This window comes from Sylvia atricapilla, chromosome 4 (assembly GCF_009819655.1).
Source record: "Sylvia atricapilla isolate bSylAtr1 chromosome 4, bSylAtr1.pri, whole genome shotgun sequence".
Classification (NCBI taxonomy): Eukaryota; Metazoa; Chordata; class Aves; order Passeriformes; family Sylviidae; genus Sylvia; species Sylvia atricapilla.
This window is the reverse complement of record NC_089143.1, coordinates 18,988,039-19,010,506: the sequence shown is the minus strand read 5'-3', so window position 1 is coordinate 19,010,506 and position 22,468 is coordinate 18,988,039. Positions and strand designations below refer to the sequence as shown.

The window sequence follows — 22,468 nt, the reverse complement described above, 5'->3', positions numbered from 1 at the left end:
ATGTTCAAGATTCTAACAGCTTTTTAAAATTCTGTTATTTTATTCTTATGTTATGGATAATGTTTAGGTGAAATGCACACATGTAGGCTTCTCTTTTCATAAAAGTGTATCTGTTTTTAATGAATAATGACTTCTACTTTATCTTACACTAGTCTCTGACAAATAGCTTATTAAGTTGAAAGTTTCCTGAGAATGTTGAAAGTTTCCTCAGAATGTCAAGGTGAGAATATTTGGTGTTTAGAGAGAATGACAACTACCAGTACTTGTAATCTTCAATATAACTGAAGACTTCAAGTTTTTCTGTAATGTAAAGGGACCTTAAGTATTTTACTGGAGACAGACCTACCTGGTGAAATGCTGCTATTTTTTTTATTGGTACAATTGAGACTAAGAGTTTATGCAGTGCCCTTGTGGATAAATTCCTAATACATGTTCAGGTCAAACTTTATGAATTCATATGTTTCAAAAAATATCTTCCATTTCAAATGTCTTCTTTTTCCATGAAAGCACTCAAAATGTAGGCTCTTCATTTTAGTGTCATCATATCATGTTTAAATGCCTTCCAGTAGCAAATTAAGCCATGAGATTTAATGAGTCCATTATTCCTATTTTATTTTTCTCTTTGCACTATTGTTGTTTTCTTTTGTTTGGGGTTTTAGATGTGCACTGTTCTCTGAGACAACATTAGGTAGGAGAAGAGTATTTTGCCCTTAATTCCTTTCTAGAATGGGGTGACATTTTATGACTGTGACATTGTCTTACTCTGCCAGGTAGAGAACTTGTCAACAGCTTTTGATTACATCCTGATATCATGAAGAGCTGAACTAATAAGTTAAATTTGACTTGCTTGTGGAGCAAGCAGTAATGTAATGGGAATGGTAGAAGGCAGCCTTGCTCAGTTGCAAGCCACCTTGCTTTTAGCTACCTAAAAAGCTGGGAGGGGTGCTCCCCCTCCCAGGGGAAAAATTTGTCCGAGTGCTGTATATCCTTCTTCTAGTAGAAGAAAAGCTTCTGTAGCTGAAAACAGACCAAAGGGATCTATTTTGGAGCCTTAAAAATACTGTAGAGCAACTGCATCCCCTTGCCAAAGATGACCTGAATCAACTCTGATTTTCACTTGCATTTACATTATTTGGATGCCCAGGTCATCTGGATTCAGGGCATGTGTTCAGTCTTATCTGGCAAACCCGATACCCTTGTAAACTTACACTTCTTATCAGAAATGCTTTACATAGAGTCAGCTTGAATTTTCTTTGGCCTGATCCTTGAAACCGATAATCCTATACAAATCAACATAAGTATTATGTTCTTAGTGCATCCAGGAATCAGATTATTTGGGCCATATCACACACTATTGGAATTTTACTGTTAGATTTAGGGAGAGCACATCTTCTGGAGGTGACTGAGGAGGATGGAGGTCCGTGAATGTCAGGTGATCACAGCATGTCTAGGAATCATCAGTGCTGTGTGCTGTAAAAAGCAAAATTATTCTCGGGGTGAAATAGGTAAATAATTGCCAACAGAGAGAGGGAAATATTAATACACTGGCAAAATACTGTACAGTGACATTACTAATACAACTGTGTACATTTCTGATAATCAATTTTCAGGACCAGTGAGCAGGTGCTAAGAAGGCCTCTTTGGCAGTTGATGGAAATAGAGAATATTTACAAGAAAACTCCCATTAGCTGAAAAATTAAAGGACAATAAAGAATATTTTTTTTTCCTGGAAGTGTAACCAAGGGGTAGAAACAAGTGATACAAGCAAGTGGAAAAGAACTGGAAATATGGTGTCTAAGCATAAGAACCCTATCGATCAAAAAGGAAAAAAAAATCCCTTTAAAAAGTGGATTTTGGCTTCTTTCTAGGAAGCTTAGACAACACTTGTGGTAATGGAAAAGCTATTCTGTGATTTAAGTACAGTTTTGATATGGAAAATGCTGGAAAATCAGAGATCAGAAAATACTGAATATTGTTTTAATTAATAAAAAGAAAGACCAATTAAATGGTGAACTGCATTAACACCTAGAAAATTGGGAAAATTTAACATCTTTAATAAGATGTTAAAAAGGCATCTTTTAAAACTCATGTTTCCAAATAAAGAAAATCCCATTCTGTTTAACTTGCATAAACAGTTCTCAGGAATGCATATTTTTAGCCTGTGACTATATATAAATTGTTCAGACAGAATATTAAATTTCGTAGCTGCATACAGAAGTGATATTTTAAATAAATGTTTTGCTCTCTTTAAGAAATGCAATAGGATTTTGCATTCTCATTTGATTTTTGTGCATTTTAATCTTGGCAACAACTTCTATTTCTCACAGCATCAGCTATGAAATGTGTGTCAATTGATGTGTAAATTTTTACTATAAACTTGCTAAGGACTTTTTTATGAAAAATGTTTAGAGAAGTGTAGCTTTTTCAGGTGCTAGTTTACAATAATTGCCTACATAACTTCCAATCCAGATGGCAAATCAAGCAAGCAGTAAATTCTGCACATGCACACAAATGGAGGAAGTGCTGGAAAAGTTGTTTACTTTTTGTCATATCAGGGCCAAATATAATTGCATACATTGTGATGAATTTCTATCATTTTTCACAGAAGTTGCATACTAGGATGTCTCTATAAAAAATGGATAAGGGAACAGGGAGATGATTGAGCATTTCCCAGTACATTTTGGAGTGAACATCCTGAAATTCCTTTAAATTTTTGTAAAATGCCTCAATTCTAATGTTCCACTCCCTCATCTGAACATATCTTCAGCTTGCCAGGCAAAACTGTGTCTGGGAGATTTAAATACAAATTGCCTTTATGTTTGTTCTATACTGTGACTACTAGATTGCAAACCATGAAATTTTAACTTACTGTGCATGGCCTGAAGGCATCTTACAACTGTATTAATTACCCGTAATCCAGGCAAGGCACATCTCTCTTTTTGGAGTAGGTGTCTGCCTCCATGCTAAATTAAAGTGACTGGAAGAGATTTTCCATATTAGAAGGATTATCTAAGAGTTGCATATGGGGATTATTTCTTCTTACTGTAAACATGTCCAAAGTCACATATAGAAAATGTGGGCAAACACAGCAATAACAAGAACTTAAAACACGTAAATTGATACTAAATTTTAAATAATCTTCCATATTTTTTGTGACCCAGTAAGAAGCTGCCAAAATACCTGACTCTCCTGAGGTCTGTGTTGAGAGCTGTGTTTCTCACAGCTGTACCACCTTTCTGGAGAGCTTTGCTGGGCAGACATCACTGAAAAACCTGGCTTTCTTTCACATCTCTGGGCTACCATCTGCTAAGCTGTCATGTTCAGAGCTACAGAAAGCTTGGAGAACTATGCTGAACAGTAGTTTGTGCCTCTGTATTCTAGATTTTGGTACTGCTGCCTCTGCAAGGATGGAACACGTGATTTTGTGCAGTTAATTAAAATCAGCCTGTACTCAGGACAAGTGAAAAAGCAAGAGAAGATTTCATGTATCCCAGAGGAGAGTTTGAAAAGATTTCTAAGAATGCAAGTAACGGAAATGAAAAATGACTGTTCTTAATCAAAGACTGAAAAATGCAGGCCAAAATATTTCTGTTTACTTCCTGAATAGAAGCAGTGTCAGAACATAACAGCAGAGCAGAACTGACCCAGGCCCAGTCCACCTAGCACAGTATCCTGGCTGTGCTGGTGACAAAAGCCTTTGGGAGAGTGTTTAAGGACAATTCAGATGTATGTCATTCCCCAGGCACTGGAGAAGACACACACATGAGAATCATTTAGTTGCAGAAAGAATACAAAATATTCTAAGACAAACTTTAGAAATTTCTGTATTACGCACAAAACTTGGTGAAACTGGATGGCAAACACTCTGTGTCATGTGACAGAAGAGTTTTTGGGGCACTCAGATCTGAATGTTAGAATGGTTCCATTTGTAGCTGTGGCTAATACAGCCTTGACATGGTTTTAAATCCAGCCAGCAACCAAGCATCACACAGCTGCTGTCTCACTCCTCCTCCATGAGGATGGGGGAAGAAAACTGTGAGGGTAAAAGTAAGGGGACTCATGAATAGAGATAAGAGCAGCTTAATAACTGAGCTAACATAATAGTAATACATTTTAATGAAATGAAAAAGGACAGAGGAAAATGAAACCCGAGAAAGAGAAGTGATGTAAATGAAAACAGTCGCTCACCTCCAACCACCTGCTGCCCAGCCTGTCCCTGAGCAATGTCCCTGCATCAACTCCCCCCAGTTTATAGCTGAACATGATGACATATGGTCTGGAATATCCCCAGGTCGATTGGGGTCATTGTCCTGGCTGTGCCCATTTCCAGTTCCTTGTGTACCCCTCACCTCCTCACTGCTGGAATGGGGTGAGGAGACGAAAAGCCCTTGACTCTGTGTAAGCACTGCCCAGCAGCACTGAAAACATCTTTGTATTGTCATCAACACCCTTTTCAGTACAAGTCCAAACCAGAGCCCTGTACCAGGTGCTGTGAAGAAAATTAACTCTACCACAGTCCAAAGCAGCCCATGGCTGCAGCTGATTACCCATTCTGGTTGCAGTCATTTTTCAGTATGGGCCTGAGTTGCCAGCAGTTTATTAGATTATATTTTTTTGTTCCCCCAGATGGATTTTGAGATCTAACACAGACCCACTAAAATTATAGAAAAGTTTCTGTGCTCTAATGGCACACCTGAGGAGTTACTGCAGATATTTACAGCTGTAATAAGAAACACAGATTTTGGTGTGGCCCACCAGGCAAAGCAGCACACTGATATTTGGGGGCTGTGGTACAGTCCAAACACTTCAGGATGTGGTGGGAATGGTACTTAAACATTGCTGACTTCCAGTCTTGGGCTGAGCATAATGACGCTTTCCCACCCTCTCATGTCACTTGATCACAGTGTCAGTTGTGCTCACGGTATCGGCTGCCACACTGACCAAATACATGTTTTACAATTCTCCTCAGATATGTCACGGAAAGGGGCAGAACTTCTTGGTTCTGCTTGGAGTGCTGCTATGGCTTTGCAGTTGTTTGTTTGCAGGGTTATTAATGTCAGGGGTTTTTACATTCCGTTTGTTGCGAATTGGAGCTGTTGTAAAGGGGTTTATGGGGTGCCATTACACACTGAGGTAAGTTAGCTGGCCTATCCAGTAACACAGCACTCTGCAAAGTAGCTAGAGCCTAAAATTATGCACTTTATTTTAAATCTAAAAGAGAACAAAATCCTCCAAATCTTTGAAGTTATTTTTTATTAGCATATTGAAAAATAAAGTTAAAACAATGTAAGTTTTTAGCTAGAGAAAACTCACAATTCTTGTGTTACACATGTTAAATAGAGATGTTTGCTAATAAGAGGAGGGGGGAGTTCACTTAGATCTTCGAAGGACTTGGGTTTATTCCAGTTCTACTTTTTCAGGCTAACAGCTTTCAGAGTGACTTTTCTGTGGTTTATAAAACTTATACACTTCTATCTGTTCCTGTGGAAATTTCCTTCTGTTTATCATGTCTCACATTTGGCTTCATGGGTACTTCCCACTGCACTTTGCAGGAGCCTGCCTGTCTCCCCTAGTGCTGCAGCTTTCCTTCTTTTGGCTTCACCTGCTTTTTCTTTCTGAATCCACTGAGGCTCTTTTTCAGCGAGCCATAGTCTGTGGCACCCACAGATCAAACTCCAACTGCACTGAGAAGTTTTATCCTTCCTTCCAGAATGGTGGTTTTTTGGGGTTTTGTAAGGGCTTTTTGTTAGGTTTGGTTTGGTTTTGTCTGCTTAAAGACTTCATGTTACAAAGTTTGGAAAATTATGTCATTTAATTGTGTGTCCCAAAAAATCTGGGAGTAAAGAAAATTACAGCCTTTATTAATGGCACAATTAAACACTGTGTCGGTGATCAGCAGATCCTGCATGCACCACTTCTGGGCTTCCACCCTTGGCCCATGGAGGGACTGTTTCCAAAGGTCAAGCATCACTGAAGTCCTTTTTCCCAAAGCAGTGTCCCAGATTCTGTTCCTGTTGGCATCAGTTGTTTAGGCAGAATGAAAAGTCTCTGGAATTATAACTGAGCCCACTAACTCCTTTTGCTCTTTTACCAAGAAAAGACAGTAAAGGTAAAATCAAAACTAGAAGTCGTGTTTGTCTTTTAACAGAGCTGCAATTACAGCACTGTTGCTAATATCATTACTAAATCAGCTGGATAGAAAAGGCTTTTTAATGAAGCACAAGTAGGTGGTGTTTAGTTTACAGACTAATTTTCCATTAGCAAGGCAATTTACCACTGAATTCTTTGAAGTGCAGATCCTAGCAATGCTCAAAATAAAGACCTGCTCATGCAAGTAGAATTCAGTAAGTGGTGAAAAGAGGTAGAATAAACAGCATTTATTCAGGAGCAGAACTAACACTGCATTCATTAAAGTTATCTGTGTAAAGAAGAGTGTAGACTGACAGCAGTTTGGTGGATTCTAGCAAGCAAATATTTCTGTTTTCAGCTGTCCTATAGAAAACATACTGTGATTAGCTGCAGAAGCACAAGAATATACCCATTCTCATAGAGCAGTGAAAAGTATAGCAGAGGAAAGGAGGAAAGTAAGAATAGCAAAAGAAACGTATTTTTTAAACGCAGTTAATCAAATCTTCCTTCCCTTCCTTCAGCGCTGAGAAGGTGATTTCTCATTCATATCTCCTTCTAGTGATCAGATTAATCTTAAAGTTGTATTTGGAGGGAAAATAAAACTGAATTAATGTGTGAATCTTTCCTTTTGGAACTATTTCATTTGGTTATATTCATGGGAGGTGTAGGTTAGATATCAAGAAAAGGTTTTTCACCCAGAGGATGGTTGAGCTTTGGAACTGGCTCCCCAGGGAAAGGGTCACAGCATCAAGCCTGAGTTCAAGAAGCATTTGGACAATGCTCTCAGGCCCATGGTGTGATTCTTGAGGTGTCCTGTGCAGGGCCAGGAGTTGGATTTAATGATGTTGATGGGTCTCTTCCAGCTCAATACATTCTGTGATTCTTTGACTAACTAAATCTGTGCTGAATTATCTAATAAATGAGTGTGCAGTGGGTTGGAGAGATGAAAACCCAAGAAAAACCCAAGAAAGGGAAGTGGCATCTTCTGAACTGTTGGATGCAATTTAAAGGAATTAACTGACTCCTATAAATTCCCTGATTCAATATAAATATTCCAGTCCTGTCCAGGATATATTTAGGGTTAAATGATGTAGAGCTATCCTATTAAAGACTGGAGCACATGCAATTTTGATGGTCTAACTAGAGTGTGTGTTTTGGGCAGTGAGTGCTGCTGTTCCTCTTGGGAACCTTTCAGCACCTGTAAGCACACTCTGCATAAACAGCTCTGGTTTAGTGCTTAAAAAACAGCTATATATGTAATACACAGGCGAAAATTCACAGTGCTATTCTAATCTCAAGTGTTTTCTTTCATTGTCTCTTCTGCTCAAGAGAATCTGGTAATTTTCATCTTATTTTTACTGTGAAAACATGCAAACCATATATTTCAGTCAAAATTCCCAGGAGGATATAATTTATAAGGAATATTGTGTCATAAATGATTCTCCCCTAAAATACTAAACTGCTTGGTGGTTTAATAACATGCTATTTGAAACACTGCATGTTAAAAGATGGAGATCTCTGTATTTGGGACGGCATCTGCTATCATCTTCCCCAGGTTTAACACTTCTGTTAACTTTGCAGGAACCTGAATTCTCCTCAGTGCTATTTTTAAAAAATAAAATATTCAATTACTTCCTGGTTAAAATTTAGCTAAATCAAATAATTCTGCTTTCAATTCTTTTGTATTTACTCTTTTTCAAAAGCCCTGTCCCCTCTTTTCATGTTTCATATTTCACCAAATTCTTGTCTAGCTACCAATTCATCAAGTCTTAAAGATAAAACATTTCACTTTAACAGTTTGAGTTCAATGTGAATAACTTTACAGAATATGCTTAAGGTTAAAGCTTCCGAGTTTATGGACGTTTCATAGTTATATCTTAAATATGTGTTGTTTCGTAATAATTTTTCAGCATGCAGCAACTGAACTAAAATGTTGGTCTGAGTTCTGCATTTCGGTATTACAATCAAGCCGCATTGCTTCTGCTATGGACAACCTAGCAATGGAAAGGAAGACTTTGAAATTGTACATATGTGTTTTTAAAGGGTTTTGCTGGTTCTACCAGAACTGAAGTAAGCCTGTTCAATGCCTTTAGTTCTTGCCTTGACCTGGAATCTTCTTACTCAGACTGGCATCAGGACTAGATCTAATCTCTCTTGCTCATGTGGATGTAACCCTATTATTCTCCTCTTTGGTGACAGGTAACCTGGGGTCCCAGCTGGTTGAGTATAAAGAAGAGATGTACATAACATCTGACTGTGGGAACACGTGGCGCCAGGTAGGAAGCATAAATCATCAAAGGAACCTGGAAATAATTTTAATGTACCAAATGTGATGAATTATATAATGCTTAACTAATCTTTCGATTGTCACCCTTTTGAAGGAAGTGGTATTATTATCTCCAGTTTGCTTGGAAACTAAGAGATTAAGAAGGTGATTTTCTAAGACATAAATTGATCAGGCTGTCAGGTTCTGCTGAAGTACAAATATTTTGGTCTCTTTAAAGATCTTATAAGTATCTTATGCAAAAAACAGTGTCTGTTTAGGTTTTTAATGCTTTAAGTAATCTTCCTATGTTAATAATGAAGTGGACTTGGACTAGATCTTGCAGTACAAGTATTCTGAGCTAAAAGACGTGGCTTAGGTACAAGGGCAAAAATTCTTCTCCTTCATAGTCTGGAAGCTGTTAGTTAAGCATAGAATTTTTAAGTCTTTTTGGCATGATTTAATAAATTCAGGGACTGCAAATACCAAAGCATCAAAAAGAAAGCTGTAGTATTGTGTTTCTATTTGAATTCTGGATTCCTTTTTCTTCCACTGACTGGTGTCCATTAAAGCATTTCACCTTTCTCGTGTATTGTTTCCTAAACTGCTCAGTCTCTGTGGCGGGTTTGCCCTAGCTTAAAGCCAGGTGCCCACCAATCTCTCTCTCACTGCTCTCCTCAGCTGGCCAGGGGAGGAGAGTGTAACAAAAAGCTCCTGGGTTGAGATAAGGACAGGGGGAAATTGGTCACCAATTACCATCATCGGTAAAACAGACACGACTCGGGGATATTTATTTGATTGCCAATTAATAACACAGTGAGAAATAAACCCGAATCTTACAACACCTTCACCCTACCTCTCCCTTCATCATGGGCTCAGTGTTACTCACTAATTCTCAGCCTCCTCACCTTGAGCCAAACAGGGGGATGTGGAAAGGGGGCTGTGATCAGTTCAGCACACATATCTCTGCTGCTCTTTCCTGCTCACAAGGAGGACTCCTCACACTCTTTCCCTGCTCCGGTGTGGGGTCCCTCCCACAGGAGACAGCTTTCAGTGAACTTCTCCAGCATGAGTCCTTTCCATGGGCTGTAGTTCCCCTTGAGTTCTCCAGAGTGGGTGCTTCCCGTGGGCTGCAGCCCGTCAGGAACAGGCTGCTCCAGTGTCAGCCCCCTGTGGGGCTACCAGCAAAGTCCTACCAGCAAACCTCCTCCAAAATCAGCTTACTGTGGAGTCACAGCCTCCTTCAGGCATCCGCCTGCTCCAGTGTGGGATCCTCCAGGGGCTGCAGGTGAATCTCTGCTCCACCCTGGACCTCCATGGGCTGCAGGGGCACGGCTGCCTCACCATGGGCTGCACTGGGGACACCTCTGCATTTCCACCTGGGGCACCTTCTGCCCCTCCTGCTGCACTGACCTGGTGTCTGCAGGGCTGTCCTCTCTCATATTCAAATCTTCACTCTCGCTGTAGTTCCTGTTGTACACTTAAATACATAATCCCAAAGGTGCTACTGCTGTCACTGATTGACTCGAGCTTGACCAGTAGTGTGTCCATCTTGAAGCTGGCTGGTATTGGCTGTAGGATGTGAGAAAGCTTCTCTAGAATTGTCTCAAAGAAGCCACCCTGGTAGACTAACCTGCTACCAAAACCTTGCTGTGCAAACTCAGTACATTCAAAATAAGACTGTTTTCTTTCTCTGTATATGTATATTGCAACAATATACAGTATCGTATAGATTCTACTTATAATATATATCCAGGATTAAAAAAAGCACCCTCAAAGGACCAAAATGTTTTCAAAAAATAGTTTCAGTTCAGTTCAAATAGTGTTGTATTGTTCAGCTGAAGTTAGAGTCTGTTATTTTCTTAAAACCATTAAGTGTGAAAATGTTTTCAGTAGTGTTACTGAGCTTGGGGAATTTGAGGTTAAAAAAGAAAAATACAGACAGTTTCTTATATTGTTATGGTAGAGTGCCATTAGTACTCCACAGAGTACTTTAAAAAAGAAATGGGTTATTTTTGTAATGATAATGTCCTTTGATGTTTAAAAGATAAAATTTTATACCAAATTCCTTCTTGAAATCTAGCATAAAATAAATAGGTGTTTAAATGCAAAAGCCTTCCAGGATTTGCAGTGAGTACTGTGTTGTTTAATATTTCTTAGAGGATTCTCATAATTTCTTGTCAGCATTTGCCAAAGTTTTCTATTGTTTCTGGAGTGAAGAATAAGAAAAAAAAGAATAATGAGATCAAATTTTTGTTTTCACTGATTTTTATTTGTAGAGACACACAGGTAAGTGATATATGTTGAAATTTTACCCTAAGGTGCCTAATTATGCTGTAAAATCATCCACAAACTGATCCCTCATTGTTGCAGTCAAAATGGCAAACAACATTCCTGGCTTTGATTAAAACTCCTATGAAGCCCTTGAAAGAGCTTACTCAATTCTAATATTTGTGATCAGAATGAAACTGTAGATTATTTTGTGGCCTCACTATTCATGATCAAATAATTCTTCCAGTGGACAGCAGCATATTTTCTTTCTCTGCTGGAGTTCATACAACAAAAGAGAAGGCTTCAGTCAGGTGATACAGGAATTTAGATAATTCAGTAAATTGCAGGTCTTGTGAGCTGGTGAAATCCTGTGTCTTGGCACAACACTTTGTCTGAGTTTTAGTCTCTGCCTTGGTTGTCATTAATGAGGGCCTGGCACCTTTCTCAGAAGCTCACATGGTGTTGCTGAGCTGTTTACAGAGAAGAGGAGCAGTCTGTGCTTGTGTATAGACACAGAGAATGAAGGAAAGCAAACATAAGAGACTTAGGGAAAATGTAGTGCAAGGAATTAATTAAAGCTTTCGTGAAATAATAGCAGTATTGGTTCATAGGACTGTGGATTATAAGACTGTGGAAAAGGTCAAAGATCCAGTAATTTGACAGTGTGCTGTAAGACAGCATCAAACCTTCTATAGTTTGCATCTGATGTGGTCATATAAGGTTTCACTTACCTATAAACACAGCCAGAATTCATGGATAGAAATGAATGCCTAAATAAGAGGTTTTGAAATTGAGTGAATTCTGGTGACAAAGGAAATGTTTGGGAAAAAATCAGAAGGTTGCTGAGGAGAACTGTAAGCACAGTCAAATGATGTACAGTTCAGGTGTCAAAACCCACGTATCATACTAGTAATTTTTTGGCTTTCTGTGTTGAACAAGTCAAACATCTCTGTTTACACAACATAGGCCTGTGATAGAGGCACAGTATCAGACATGCTTGAGATCCCTGCCCTGCTGCTGCAAAGACAGAAGCAGAGTGGTAAATTATGCCTGTGCCAACCCTTGCAATACAGTAGGCTGGGTGATCCTCTGGCATGGACTGAGCTCTGCAGTGTCTGAATCCCCAGCCGTGTCCCCTCCCCTGCCCAGGTGCTGCTTCAGGGCTCCCCCAGTTGGCCAGGTAATGAGAATAAATTTATTATTGCATTTCATCCGTGGTTTTGTGGTTGTTCCTGCATCCTGCCTGTGCCAGCTCACACAAAAAGCAAAACCAAGAATTATTATTATAAATAACCACAATGTTGCTTGTGCTGGTTCCAGTTGTTTTTTCTATCTTTCTGTTGCATGGCTGGGCTGTTTGTTGGTGTATCTTGAAACCATCACTCTTTCTTTGAGGAAAAATGAAAACTGTTGCTATGTACTGTACAACATTGCACTGTAAATAGCAGTGCTTTAGGAACTGAATGGCAAGCAGCTTAAATATCCATGCTGTGAACTGGGCTGTAAAAGAAAGGAATCTCACCTTGACACTATCATGAAATATGTGGGCTTAGAACCAGAAAATCATTACAGTTAGAAAAGACACTTAAGATCATTAAGTCCGACCATTAACTTAAGTGCCAGGTGGACAGTGAAGATGTACCCTAAGGTGAACTCATGTATTTTAGAAGATTTCTCTGTCTGTTATACCAGGAAAACAATATAATAAAATGTGTTAATGACGATGAAATATTGGGATACTCTATTAAGTGCTAAGGATTAGTTTATGTATCCATATGAGTGTTTTTATTTTTTAAATACTGATTTCTTTTCACGAATCTGGCTGTCACTGTTGTTTCAACAGCATCTGTTACAACACTGTACTTAAAATACAGCAAAGTATTTATATGGCTAAGAGCAAGAGAACAGTCTGACTTTCAGAAAAATGCCATAAATAAAAGGAAAAAGTCAGCAACAATAAAGCTTTCACATTTGATCTGCTACCAGAGTAGCTCTTGCAGCAGCAAAATGTTCAGTTTAGCTAATGAGGTTACACAGAGAGCCTTTTGGATGTCTAGGAACTAAATCTAGATCTCTGGAGCTTTAGTCTGGTGGTTTTTTTTGTTGGAATATTATTTATCTGTGTCAAATCCTTGTGCATCAAAGCAACTTGAAAAACCTTCAGTTAAGTGAGAATACATGTTTTTCTGCAGGCATCTTAGGAGATAGATGTAAAAACACTTCTAAGCACAACAAAAAAGGATGTAATTCCAGCCTCTCAACCCTGAGAAGGTCCAGCTGGCTCATTCTGTAAAGAAAAGCTTCTGGTTCCAGATGTGAATTTAGTAACGGATATCACTTGATGAAAGAAAAAAGTAATCTCAGGAATTTTTGTTTATTTTTGCAACTTCTGTATTGTGAAGCAAAATTGTATGGCGTATATTACTCTAGGACCACTTAAATATGTTCTCACTGATTTCGTGGAGCTGTACCTATTTCTTCCAACAGATATTCTGACCTGAAATAGCTGCTGAAGTTGTTGGGACAGACGTAGGAAGAGGATAGAATAGAAGCTGACATTTTGATTATAAAGCACAAAACATGCTCACAAAATTACAGAAATAGGTTATAAAAATCTAATTCTCTAGTGGCTGGCTACTAGTAAGGATCAGAATAGGTATATTGCTTGCTTTAGTTAGAGGAGAGATGTATATCAGAATTGGTGGCCTGCTGTGAACTTACATATCTCACCTTCCTACGTCTGAACTTCATCTCTCACACTGGAACCACCTTTGCCTTGATCCTTTGCAAACTGTTTGTCTTGATTTTGTTTCCAGAAAGTAGAGATAAATATTTCCTTTTGTGATAAACAGGCATGAAACTGTTCATTCTTTTCAATGTATTGAAGATGAATAATTGTTTTCATAAGGCTTTCATACATTTTGTTTATAAAAAGTTGGAAGTGCGTGCAAGAAGAGCATGCTGTAACAGCAGCATTAATATGCCTGATACGTGTCCTCTGTGCTTTATAGTGTACAAAAGCAGGATTATTAAAATGGTTTTTGAAGATCTACCATGGCGCTTTTCTGAGAAAGGCTGATTTGCATTAAGTGGTGGTGATATCAGCTTCCTTTATCTTCAGTGGTGAAGCTCTGGGAGACTTGGTGTCCCAGCACATACTGTTGCATTTTGGTTTGAGGGGAAGTTCAAACAAAGTTTAGAGGAGGATCAGAACTCTGCCTGCTTATCTGACTCCAGCTGATCTCATCCTTTTGAAGTGCATCTAAAATTAATGTCTGTCCTTTACTGAATTCTCTTCTGAAACACGCAGCTGGGTGAATGAGTAGATCGGACTATAAACGCCTCGTATCAGGGTTTTGCCTGTCAATTGGCAACACTGAAAAACTGATCAGACACTTGAAGCCCTAGGATTCCCATAAAATATGTTCTTACTAGATGAGAGGACGACTGAGATCTCAACCCAAATTAAATGCTTGCTATTTTTGAAGTAATTGTGAGTGTGCTGTAAGATACTTTTACCCCAGCTCAGGTTCAGTCTTGCTGAGAATTCCTCTAAATGTAGCATTTAGTTTCGCTGAAAAAAGAAAATTTAGTATTATCAGTGTGTTTTTCATTTACAAGGCAAAGTAAAGCTAACCTTTTAAGTTTTCACCTTTGCTTTGTCAAAGCATGCAGGAGACTGCATGTTAGTCTATAAATGCTAAGTGTCTATAATTCTCACTTATCACTTGGTCTTGTGTTAAATGAACTTTCACAGATTAATAACATAAGTAAATCCTGTGTTAAAACAGATTTTAGATGTAAATCAGGAAAGACATCTATCTGTGCTTTTATTTCAGCACTGCTGATAACCTCTAGAAAGGGGATAAAAATAATTTCTGAAGTTTTTAATGCTTTATACCATTAAATCAACATTACTTGTGTCTTGGTTCCAAACTCACAGTGGCCTCCATGGGACATCATATCATATTTGAATTTAAACTCACTGACACTGAAAAAGTGGAAAACATGCTTTCACCAATTATTTCATGTTCTATAGGTTCTGGGGAATATGTGAGAAAGTCACAGATAGCAGTACTTTTCATTGTTTTCTTAGAATGAGACTACAAAGCATTTTATTCTGCAGGATGCACAGAATATGGCAAACACCAAAGTAAGGTGATGGGTCACTTGGTGATATATAACAGGAAGGAAGGCAGAATATATACTATGAGAAAGATAAGCTTGGGCTAAAATCACTTCAGGCAGTTTAATCTGACTGTGATTTGAACCTGAACATTTTCTGATTCAGCTGCTTAACTTTCTTTTCTTTTAGAGCTGGGAGAAATATAAGAGTTAACCTGACTTTTATGTCCTTTTGAGTTTAAAGTGTGTACATTATAAAACATAAGTCTCTTAGTTCTTGCTTGCTTGTTCATTTTATTTCAGCTGTTTTGTACATTTGTTTAGCTGCCCTTTCTTTGTCTGACTTGTAGGTCTTTGAAGAAGAGCACCACATCTTGTACTTGGACCATGGTGGAGTTATTGTGGCTATCAAAGACACCTCTATCCCTCTGAAAATACTCAAGTAATTCTAAAGCAAATTAGAGTAGAGCTTTTGTGTATTCAAGGACTCAAAGTTCAGAGTTTAAGATAAGCATTTCAATGTGATCGTGTATGAAACACAGGTCGAGTCAGCTTAATTCAACACTCTTTGAGTCAACAAAATGCAGTTTGATGTTTACTTTAAGATTACTTCATGGTGCTGAAGGTACCATGGCATCATGAATTAATCATAATTACATTTTCTTGTATCAGTGTAGGCATTTTTTCCTTAAAAGACTGTTCTGGAACTCTACAGTAGAAGCCACTTTCAGTATCATTGTTTATCTGCTACTGGCTGACGCCAGCAGTACGTGTCAGTGCTCAGCCTGTGCTGCATATGTGGCTTAGATGTGTAGTCAGGAGAGTTCATTGATACTGGAAAGTCTCTGTCCTCTCCAAGGGCCATAGGAAGTTGGAGAATAGCCCTGAGTTTCTCTGGCAAGAGAAATTTAATGTAGAGTTCAGAAGCCAACAGACAAAGGACTTATTTGTGCTTTTGTGCCGTGTAATTTGGTGTGCCAGAATCACAGCTCATCTGAGATATTCATGCACAAATTAACTGCAGTGTGCATAGATCCTTTCATATGGTGACAATGCCGAAAAGTACCTTCTTGGCCTGTTTGGCAGGAAAGGTCTGTTGCAAAGCATTTTGTTATAAAATATCAAGTTTTAGACTGCATGGTAGTGCAGTAAGCATGGTAACCTTGTGTGATGGCACACAGAACTATAATCTTCAGCATAAAAAAACTATGAGTCATCTTTATCACTTGTGAATTGGCTCATTTTTGCAGAATCATGTTATATACATGAGTAGGAACCAGACTCTGAAAGCCATCATTGCCCTACTGTCCAAAAGACCTGGAGGAAATGTACAGAAAATAAGAGACATGGACTTATAAGTTTTGGATGCACATTTGAAATATGTTTTGCTGATTCATCAGTATCTTTTGTAGGTGTTTACCTGGATGGTGGCAGCCATGAAGGGCCATCCTCATACTGGTACCTGGAGTTAGTGCACCTCCCACATTTTGGCAGTTGGCCTCTCATGTTTCGCTGGCCTCTGCTTAACAGATCTGTAGCTCAGAGACTACTAGAAAGAATGAAATCTGAATTAACTTGCTTTTGAATCTTCAAGGTAGCGAGATAGTTTGTTGACAGAGCTCAGTTTTTAATCGGCCTGAGGAATTTCATTGTTGTGGAAAATTTATTACACCTTATCATAAGGATGTGAATCCCTGGATAAGTTGCTAAGAAAATCGCATCAATATCAGGCACTGCCTAGGCATGCTGTATTTTGTGCTCAAAAATCCTAAGCTTTATTAGTGAGGGGATTTTTTAAAGTGCATTCTGCTTTGTATACCAATTGTTGTAAATGAAATAGTTGTTTTCTGCTATTTTACAGGTTCAGCATAGATGAAGGCCAGACCTGGAGCACACATAATTTTACCAGCACTTCTGTCTTTGTAGATGGACTACTTAGTGAACCTGGAGATGAGACACTGGTCATGACGTAAGGTTTTGGTTTCACCTCTGTTTTCAGTGCTCTCTCTGTTTATGCATTTGCGTCGATTTTCAGCTGGGCGTGTTTGAGATGGTCCTTGAGTTAGTGGCATTTGCTTCTCACGGTCACACAGACTCTTACACTACTGTCTGAACCTCCCTGGTATGTAACCTGTCTTTGAAATCATCTGACTGCAGTATTTCAGATATTAAAGAAGTATTATGTTCAAATGAAAGCTTGTAGAGTTACCACAGGGGAGAGTGTAATAATAGGACTGCTTTACAAATCTGAAAGATGCAGGAAAAAAGATAACGATTTCCTCTTGGTTTGTTTTTTTTGTTGTTGTTGTTGTTTTCTACAGATTTTTAGTCCAACATCACAAATGTTAAACATCTATTGTCTTCACAATGTAAATAACTATAGTGTTGTCTTAGTAAATAACACTGCAGTACTCAGTGTAACCCAGCACTGTGCTATCAAGTATTTGTTTTTATTCTGTGCAGTGACAGAGGCAGATGCTGTGAATAGAGTTAAAAATAACCAAATTCTGCAACTCAGAATTGTTTATCCTGTTTGTCTGTCTTTTTCCAAAGGATCAGGGACATCTGTATCTGAGCTGCATATTTTGCTCCATCTCTAGGATAAATGCCAGTATTTTAGAAGTGTCTGAGAGGAAAAAACACCTGTCCAGTCAGGAAGAAAGGCATGTGCTACGTGCAGCCAGAAAGGGGAATGCACTCAGGGTAATGCACACAGGTTGCTGTGTGTGCTCTTATTGCGCCAGTTTGTGATTTTTGCACTGGAAGTCAGTGTGCTCGTGACAAGATTTTTCTCCCACGAGTTGCAAATAGACTGTTTGACATGTACCAGTAGCATTTTCCCCAGGGAAAAATAAATTAATAGCCCAATGTATAAAGGACCCTCAGCAAAACAGAAATCCTACCCAATGTACTTCAAAGCATTGTGTAAAGTCCATAGCACTGTGCTATGCAGAGGGGAATTTGGTTATTTCTCTCTTTCTCCAATTTATCCTCCATTATACTCCATCTGTGACCTGAGAAGAACAGTATTATCCCATCATCTTCCCCTTCTCTCAAATACAGGTTTATTTATGGTATAATATATGCCACATGGAGACACTTATGCCTCTGAATGAGGGATTTCCATTGATTTCTGTAAAAGTAGACGGATCAAAGCTTATCCCAAACTGTACTTACTGGCAGATAAAATGATGTGTGGTGACTGGATGTTCTGGGCTTTTTTTTTTTTTTTTTTCCTATTAAGCATCATTAAAAACAGTTATTCTGTGAAGATGTGCTTAATTACCTGGCTGAATGGGCTAAAGTGCTCTTGTAAAATATAATGCCTTTCTAAATCATCTATCTAAAATACTTAGAGCTGCAGCTAGGTTTGGTACATGAGCCCAAATTGCCATAAAAAGCATCATGTGACTTGTACATTTCTAAAGGCACAGCAAGAGTCTGACTAGTGTGTAATGCCAGACTTGTAGGATCTTACTTTTTAGCTAGTTTTACTGAGCATGGAGGGCCTCAAACATTTAATAGCACAGACTGGCTGTGAAGACAATGCAAATTTCCTGCCAGATTCTAAAGACAATGAGAAGAATAAACCTGCAATGTGTGTTTCATGGTTGCCATTGTATCAACTTCCTTGTCTCTCCCGCTGCTTTTGACTGTGTTTTACCTTCAGGGTGATGTTGTCAGCCCAGTGGTACTCTGTCTGACTTTATGTCAAGACCTTTTGTCATTCTGTCTGGCTTAGTTCATTTTTTCTGAAAACTTACTCTTGTAATAAGTTATTGTGCTTGACTTAATCTACAGTGATTTGTTGCTTTTGAGAAGTATACATTCCCTTTAAAAAAAAAAAACCAAACAAAAAAACAGCCACAAAACAGAAATCAACTATGTCATCTTTTAATTTTGTTAGATAGTATTTTCTTCCAAGTAGAACATGGTAAGGTGAACTTGTAAATGGTAATGAAAATAAATTAGTAGTGTCTTTCGCCTTGAGGAATCCCCAAATCCATTGCCAACGACCTAGTCTGACATTTTTTAATGGTACGGGAATTTGATTTTCTTCCTTCGGTGTGGAATGTGCTTGAATAAAGACTTTGAATAAAGAGTGCAATGTCAAAATCTGTATAAATTAGGAAAGATAGAATAATTCTGAAGTGGGAAGCTAATAACTGAAAAAATGTGCAGCAGAATTAAGGAACAGACAGTGTTTCATTTAAAGCTCCTAGAATAAACTCACAAAAGAGTCAAAGAATATTTTACATGTACTAAAAATAACTGCTATGATAAAATCCTGGTTCCACTGAAGTCAGTTTATGTGTAAGAGACTTCTTATTCTCCAGCATAGTGTCTGGAATGTTGACCAGACTTGTAATTGAATTTGAATTGGTTTGTATTTGACTTCCAGTTCTGTCCTAACTTATCCAAAATCAGGGAATCATAAAATCACACAATGGTTTGGGTTGGAAGAGACCTTCGAGACCATTTAGTTCCACCCCTCCTGTCATGGGCAGGGACACCTACTAGAACAAGTTGCTCAAAGCCCCATTCTCCCTGGCCTTGAACACTTCCAGGGACGGAGTATCTCTGAACATGGTCCAACACCTCTGCATCCTTCCTGTGCTGGGTGTAGCACTGTGGGTGGGGTGTCATGAGGGTGGACAGAGTGGCAGAATCCCCTCCCTTGCCCTGCTGCCCTCAGTGCTTTGGATGCAGCCCAGGAAAAAATTGGTTTTCTGGGCTGTGAGCACACGCTGCTGGCTCATGTTGAACTCCTTGTCAAGCAGCACCCTCCACTCCTTCTCATCTGGGCTGTTTTCAACTCATTCTTCCATCCAGCCTGTGTTTGTGCTTGGGATTGACCCAAACCAGGTGCAGGACCGTGCACTTGGCCTTGTTGAACTTCATGAAGTTCACACAGGCCCACTTTTCAAGCCTGTCCATGTCTCTCTGGATGGCATCCCTTCCCTCCAGCGTGCCAACAGCACCACACAGTTTGGTGTCGCTGACAGACTTGCTGAGGGAGCACTTGATCCCCTGTCCATCTTCTGGAAAAGGTGTTAAACAGCACTATACTGACCCCTAAGGAATGTCACTCATGACTGTTTTCCATTCCAAAATGAAGTGGTCTAGTAAGCTTTACTGACGAAACTGGAAAATGTGAAACTGGTGGCCTCAAGTCTTCATTTCAAAGTTTTGTGTTTTCTCCAAAACAGAGAAGGAAGCTGAATGTTGACTTGTCAAAAGTTTTCATAAAACTCAGTTGTCATCTGTCAGTCAACATTAATCTAAATCATTCATCAAAATCCCCTGCAGTATTCAAGATGTGTACATATAAATGCCAAGGAAAATATATTTTATTCCATTGTGCCCTGCAAAAGACCTAGTTAAGATTTTTAGGAGTTTTAGAGGTAAAGTATTCAAAAACATTAGGAATTTTCAATCTGTCTAGATTTCCATTTCTAAAGAGACCTAGTTAAGAGTTTAGGAAATATAAGCCATGAAGTATTCATAAATTTTAGGAAACTTGATCTGTATAAAAATCAATTCTAAATAAGGAGCTCAAATGCAGTATTTATTGCTAAATGAATAAGGAAGATTTGCTAAGAAATTTTCTTAACTAATATATTTTTATCAAAATAGTGCATGGACTAGTAGGCTTTATTTTGTTCTAAATTCATAACAACAAAAGTTACTGCAACCCAGTGTTATAGTGAACAATATTTTAAGTTGGGAAAAATTACTTGCCAGTACTGGATTGAGCAATTGCCTAACTCAGTGCAAAAGGAAGAAATTTTGTGTGTCTGAAATACTGATGTTCCTCTCCAGAGGGAATAGTTAATGTAATGAAAGTTTCAAACCTGTTGAAATTGCTTCTAAATCACATCTCATCTTCAGGGGGTGTTCCCCAAACCAGGTTATTTAGATTGCAGTGTAAATCCAGTAGGCACAATAACCATGATACCACAGACAATTGCCCCTTTAAAAAGGCCAATAAGAGGTTCATAAAAGAAATTCTTTTCCTTATGTCAGGTAGAAACAAAATCTTCCTTGTGGGTAATTGTATTTTTTCCAGAGGGTTATTTTTTGGTAATGTCTCATAGAATTGCAACTTTGGATGTTGCTGGGAACTTCATGACATCTCTGAACTGCAGAGTTCCTGCATACATGTTTTGCTGTCTTGAATGCCCATTGTTTTGTTGCTTTTGGGTTCCTGTGTGATCATGGAATCAGGAAAACAGTCTAATTTTAATTTATTCAAAATCAGGTGAATATTAGCAGGTGTTAGATATTAGAGTCATCTGGATTTTTGTAACTGTTGATTCTGCTAGGAATGTCAACCTCATCTTTAACAACATCAATAGCAGTCAATATTATATGTATTTTGTGGAGCTTATTGTCACACATGGCAGCACACTCCTTTTCCTGTTATCTTTGAGTATCTTGTTAGGTGGAGGTACTTCTCTGTGTTTGGAATTCTCTACTGGCTTCCTCATACTGCAACACTTACAAAAGGTATATAAAAGGTAGATAAAGCCTTATTATGTAGGAGAATAGCTGATTTCTGAGGACAAATTCTAAGTTTTCTTTTCAGCTAGTTAATGTCTTGTATGAGAATCATTGCTCAGTAATGAAATGGTTCTGCTCTCAGCCTGAGAAGAATGTATCTGAGAGAAGATACAGGAAACGTGGTGAAAAAAGCATTGGAAAAGCAAACTACTTCTTGTATTCCAATCTAATCTAGGTATCAGCTAATGCAGATGTGCAGATCTCAGTTTAGTAGCAGGTCTAATGCTTTTGCTGTCATCTCTGTGGACACAGATGTTAGCAGAGCAAGTTAGAGCATTGCAGTGCCACCACCAACTTGTGACCTGGGAGTCATGATCTGGTACTACCCCGGTCCTCCCTCTGCTCAAAAGTTTAGTGGGTAACATTGGGGTTTTTTTATTTCTTTCCTTGGAGTTTCATATTGTAGTCAGAAGCATGGAAATAGGATACTTTCAGTAGGAATAGGATACTTTCAGTGTCACTTTAAAGCCCTTATTTAATGCATTTTTAGGACAGATCTGTTAATACATGTGAATAAGAGGAACTAGAAGGTTAGGAATTCATGTTGTGTAAGAATCTGTTATCACCTTGTCCCTATTTACAGGAGGAGAGGACAGAAAAACGGTGATGTGACTTTTTCATTCAGAATAGACTGTGTAATTTTGAGCTCTTGTCACAGAGTGAGTGCCTGAAACTTTGGTCCTCTAACTATGCTTCCATTTTAGTTTCTATTTCAAATAAATAACCATTACAGACTAAGCCAACAACTAAGTTTTTTGAACACTTTATTTACTTTTGGTTGGGACCTTGAACTATATTTTGCTCACGGAATGAAGGAACCAAAATTTAGATGACTGTAGACTATTAACTCTAGCTCTGCTAGGTGAAGTCTGAATGAAGAATTTCTAATTGTGGCAAGACTTACTTTTTAAATATATTAGTAGGAAAGAGATTACTAACTAAAGAATCATAAAATTTTGCAAGTATCCCAGAATAATTTGATCTTGAAGTAAGATGAAGACAGAGAGTTGAATGATGTAAAAGCTGCCCTCTACAGTGTCATATGTTTCTCTTTAAACAATTTTGTTCTGTGTCCACCTTGTATTTACTTCTGCATAAGACATTAGGCTAGGCAGT

The 22,468-nt window shown here is 38.4% G+C and overlaps 1 protein-coding gene across 1 annotated transcript in view; it reads left to right on the top strand.

Moving 5' to 3' along the window:
• The window catches only part of LOC136360546 (VPS10 domain-containing receptor SorCS2-like), a 77,824-nt gene that overhangs the window by 45,517 nt on the left and 9,839 nt on the right, over positions 1-22,468 (top strand). The window contains exons 10-12 of the mRNA XM_066317872.1: positions 8,329-8,405; positions 15,139-15,230; positions 16,650-16,757. Of these exons, the coding sequence (XP_066173969.1) occupies positions 8,329-8,405; positions 15,139-15,230; positions 16,650-16,757 (277 nt within the window). The remainder of the gene's footprint in view (positions 1-8,328; positions 8,406-15,138; positions 15,231-16,649; positions 16,758-22,468) is intronic.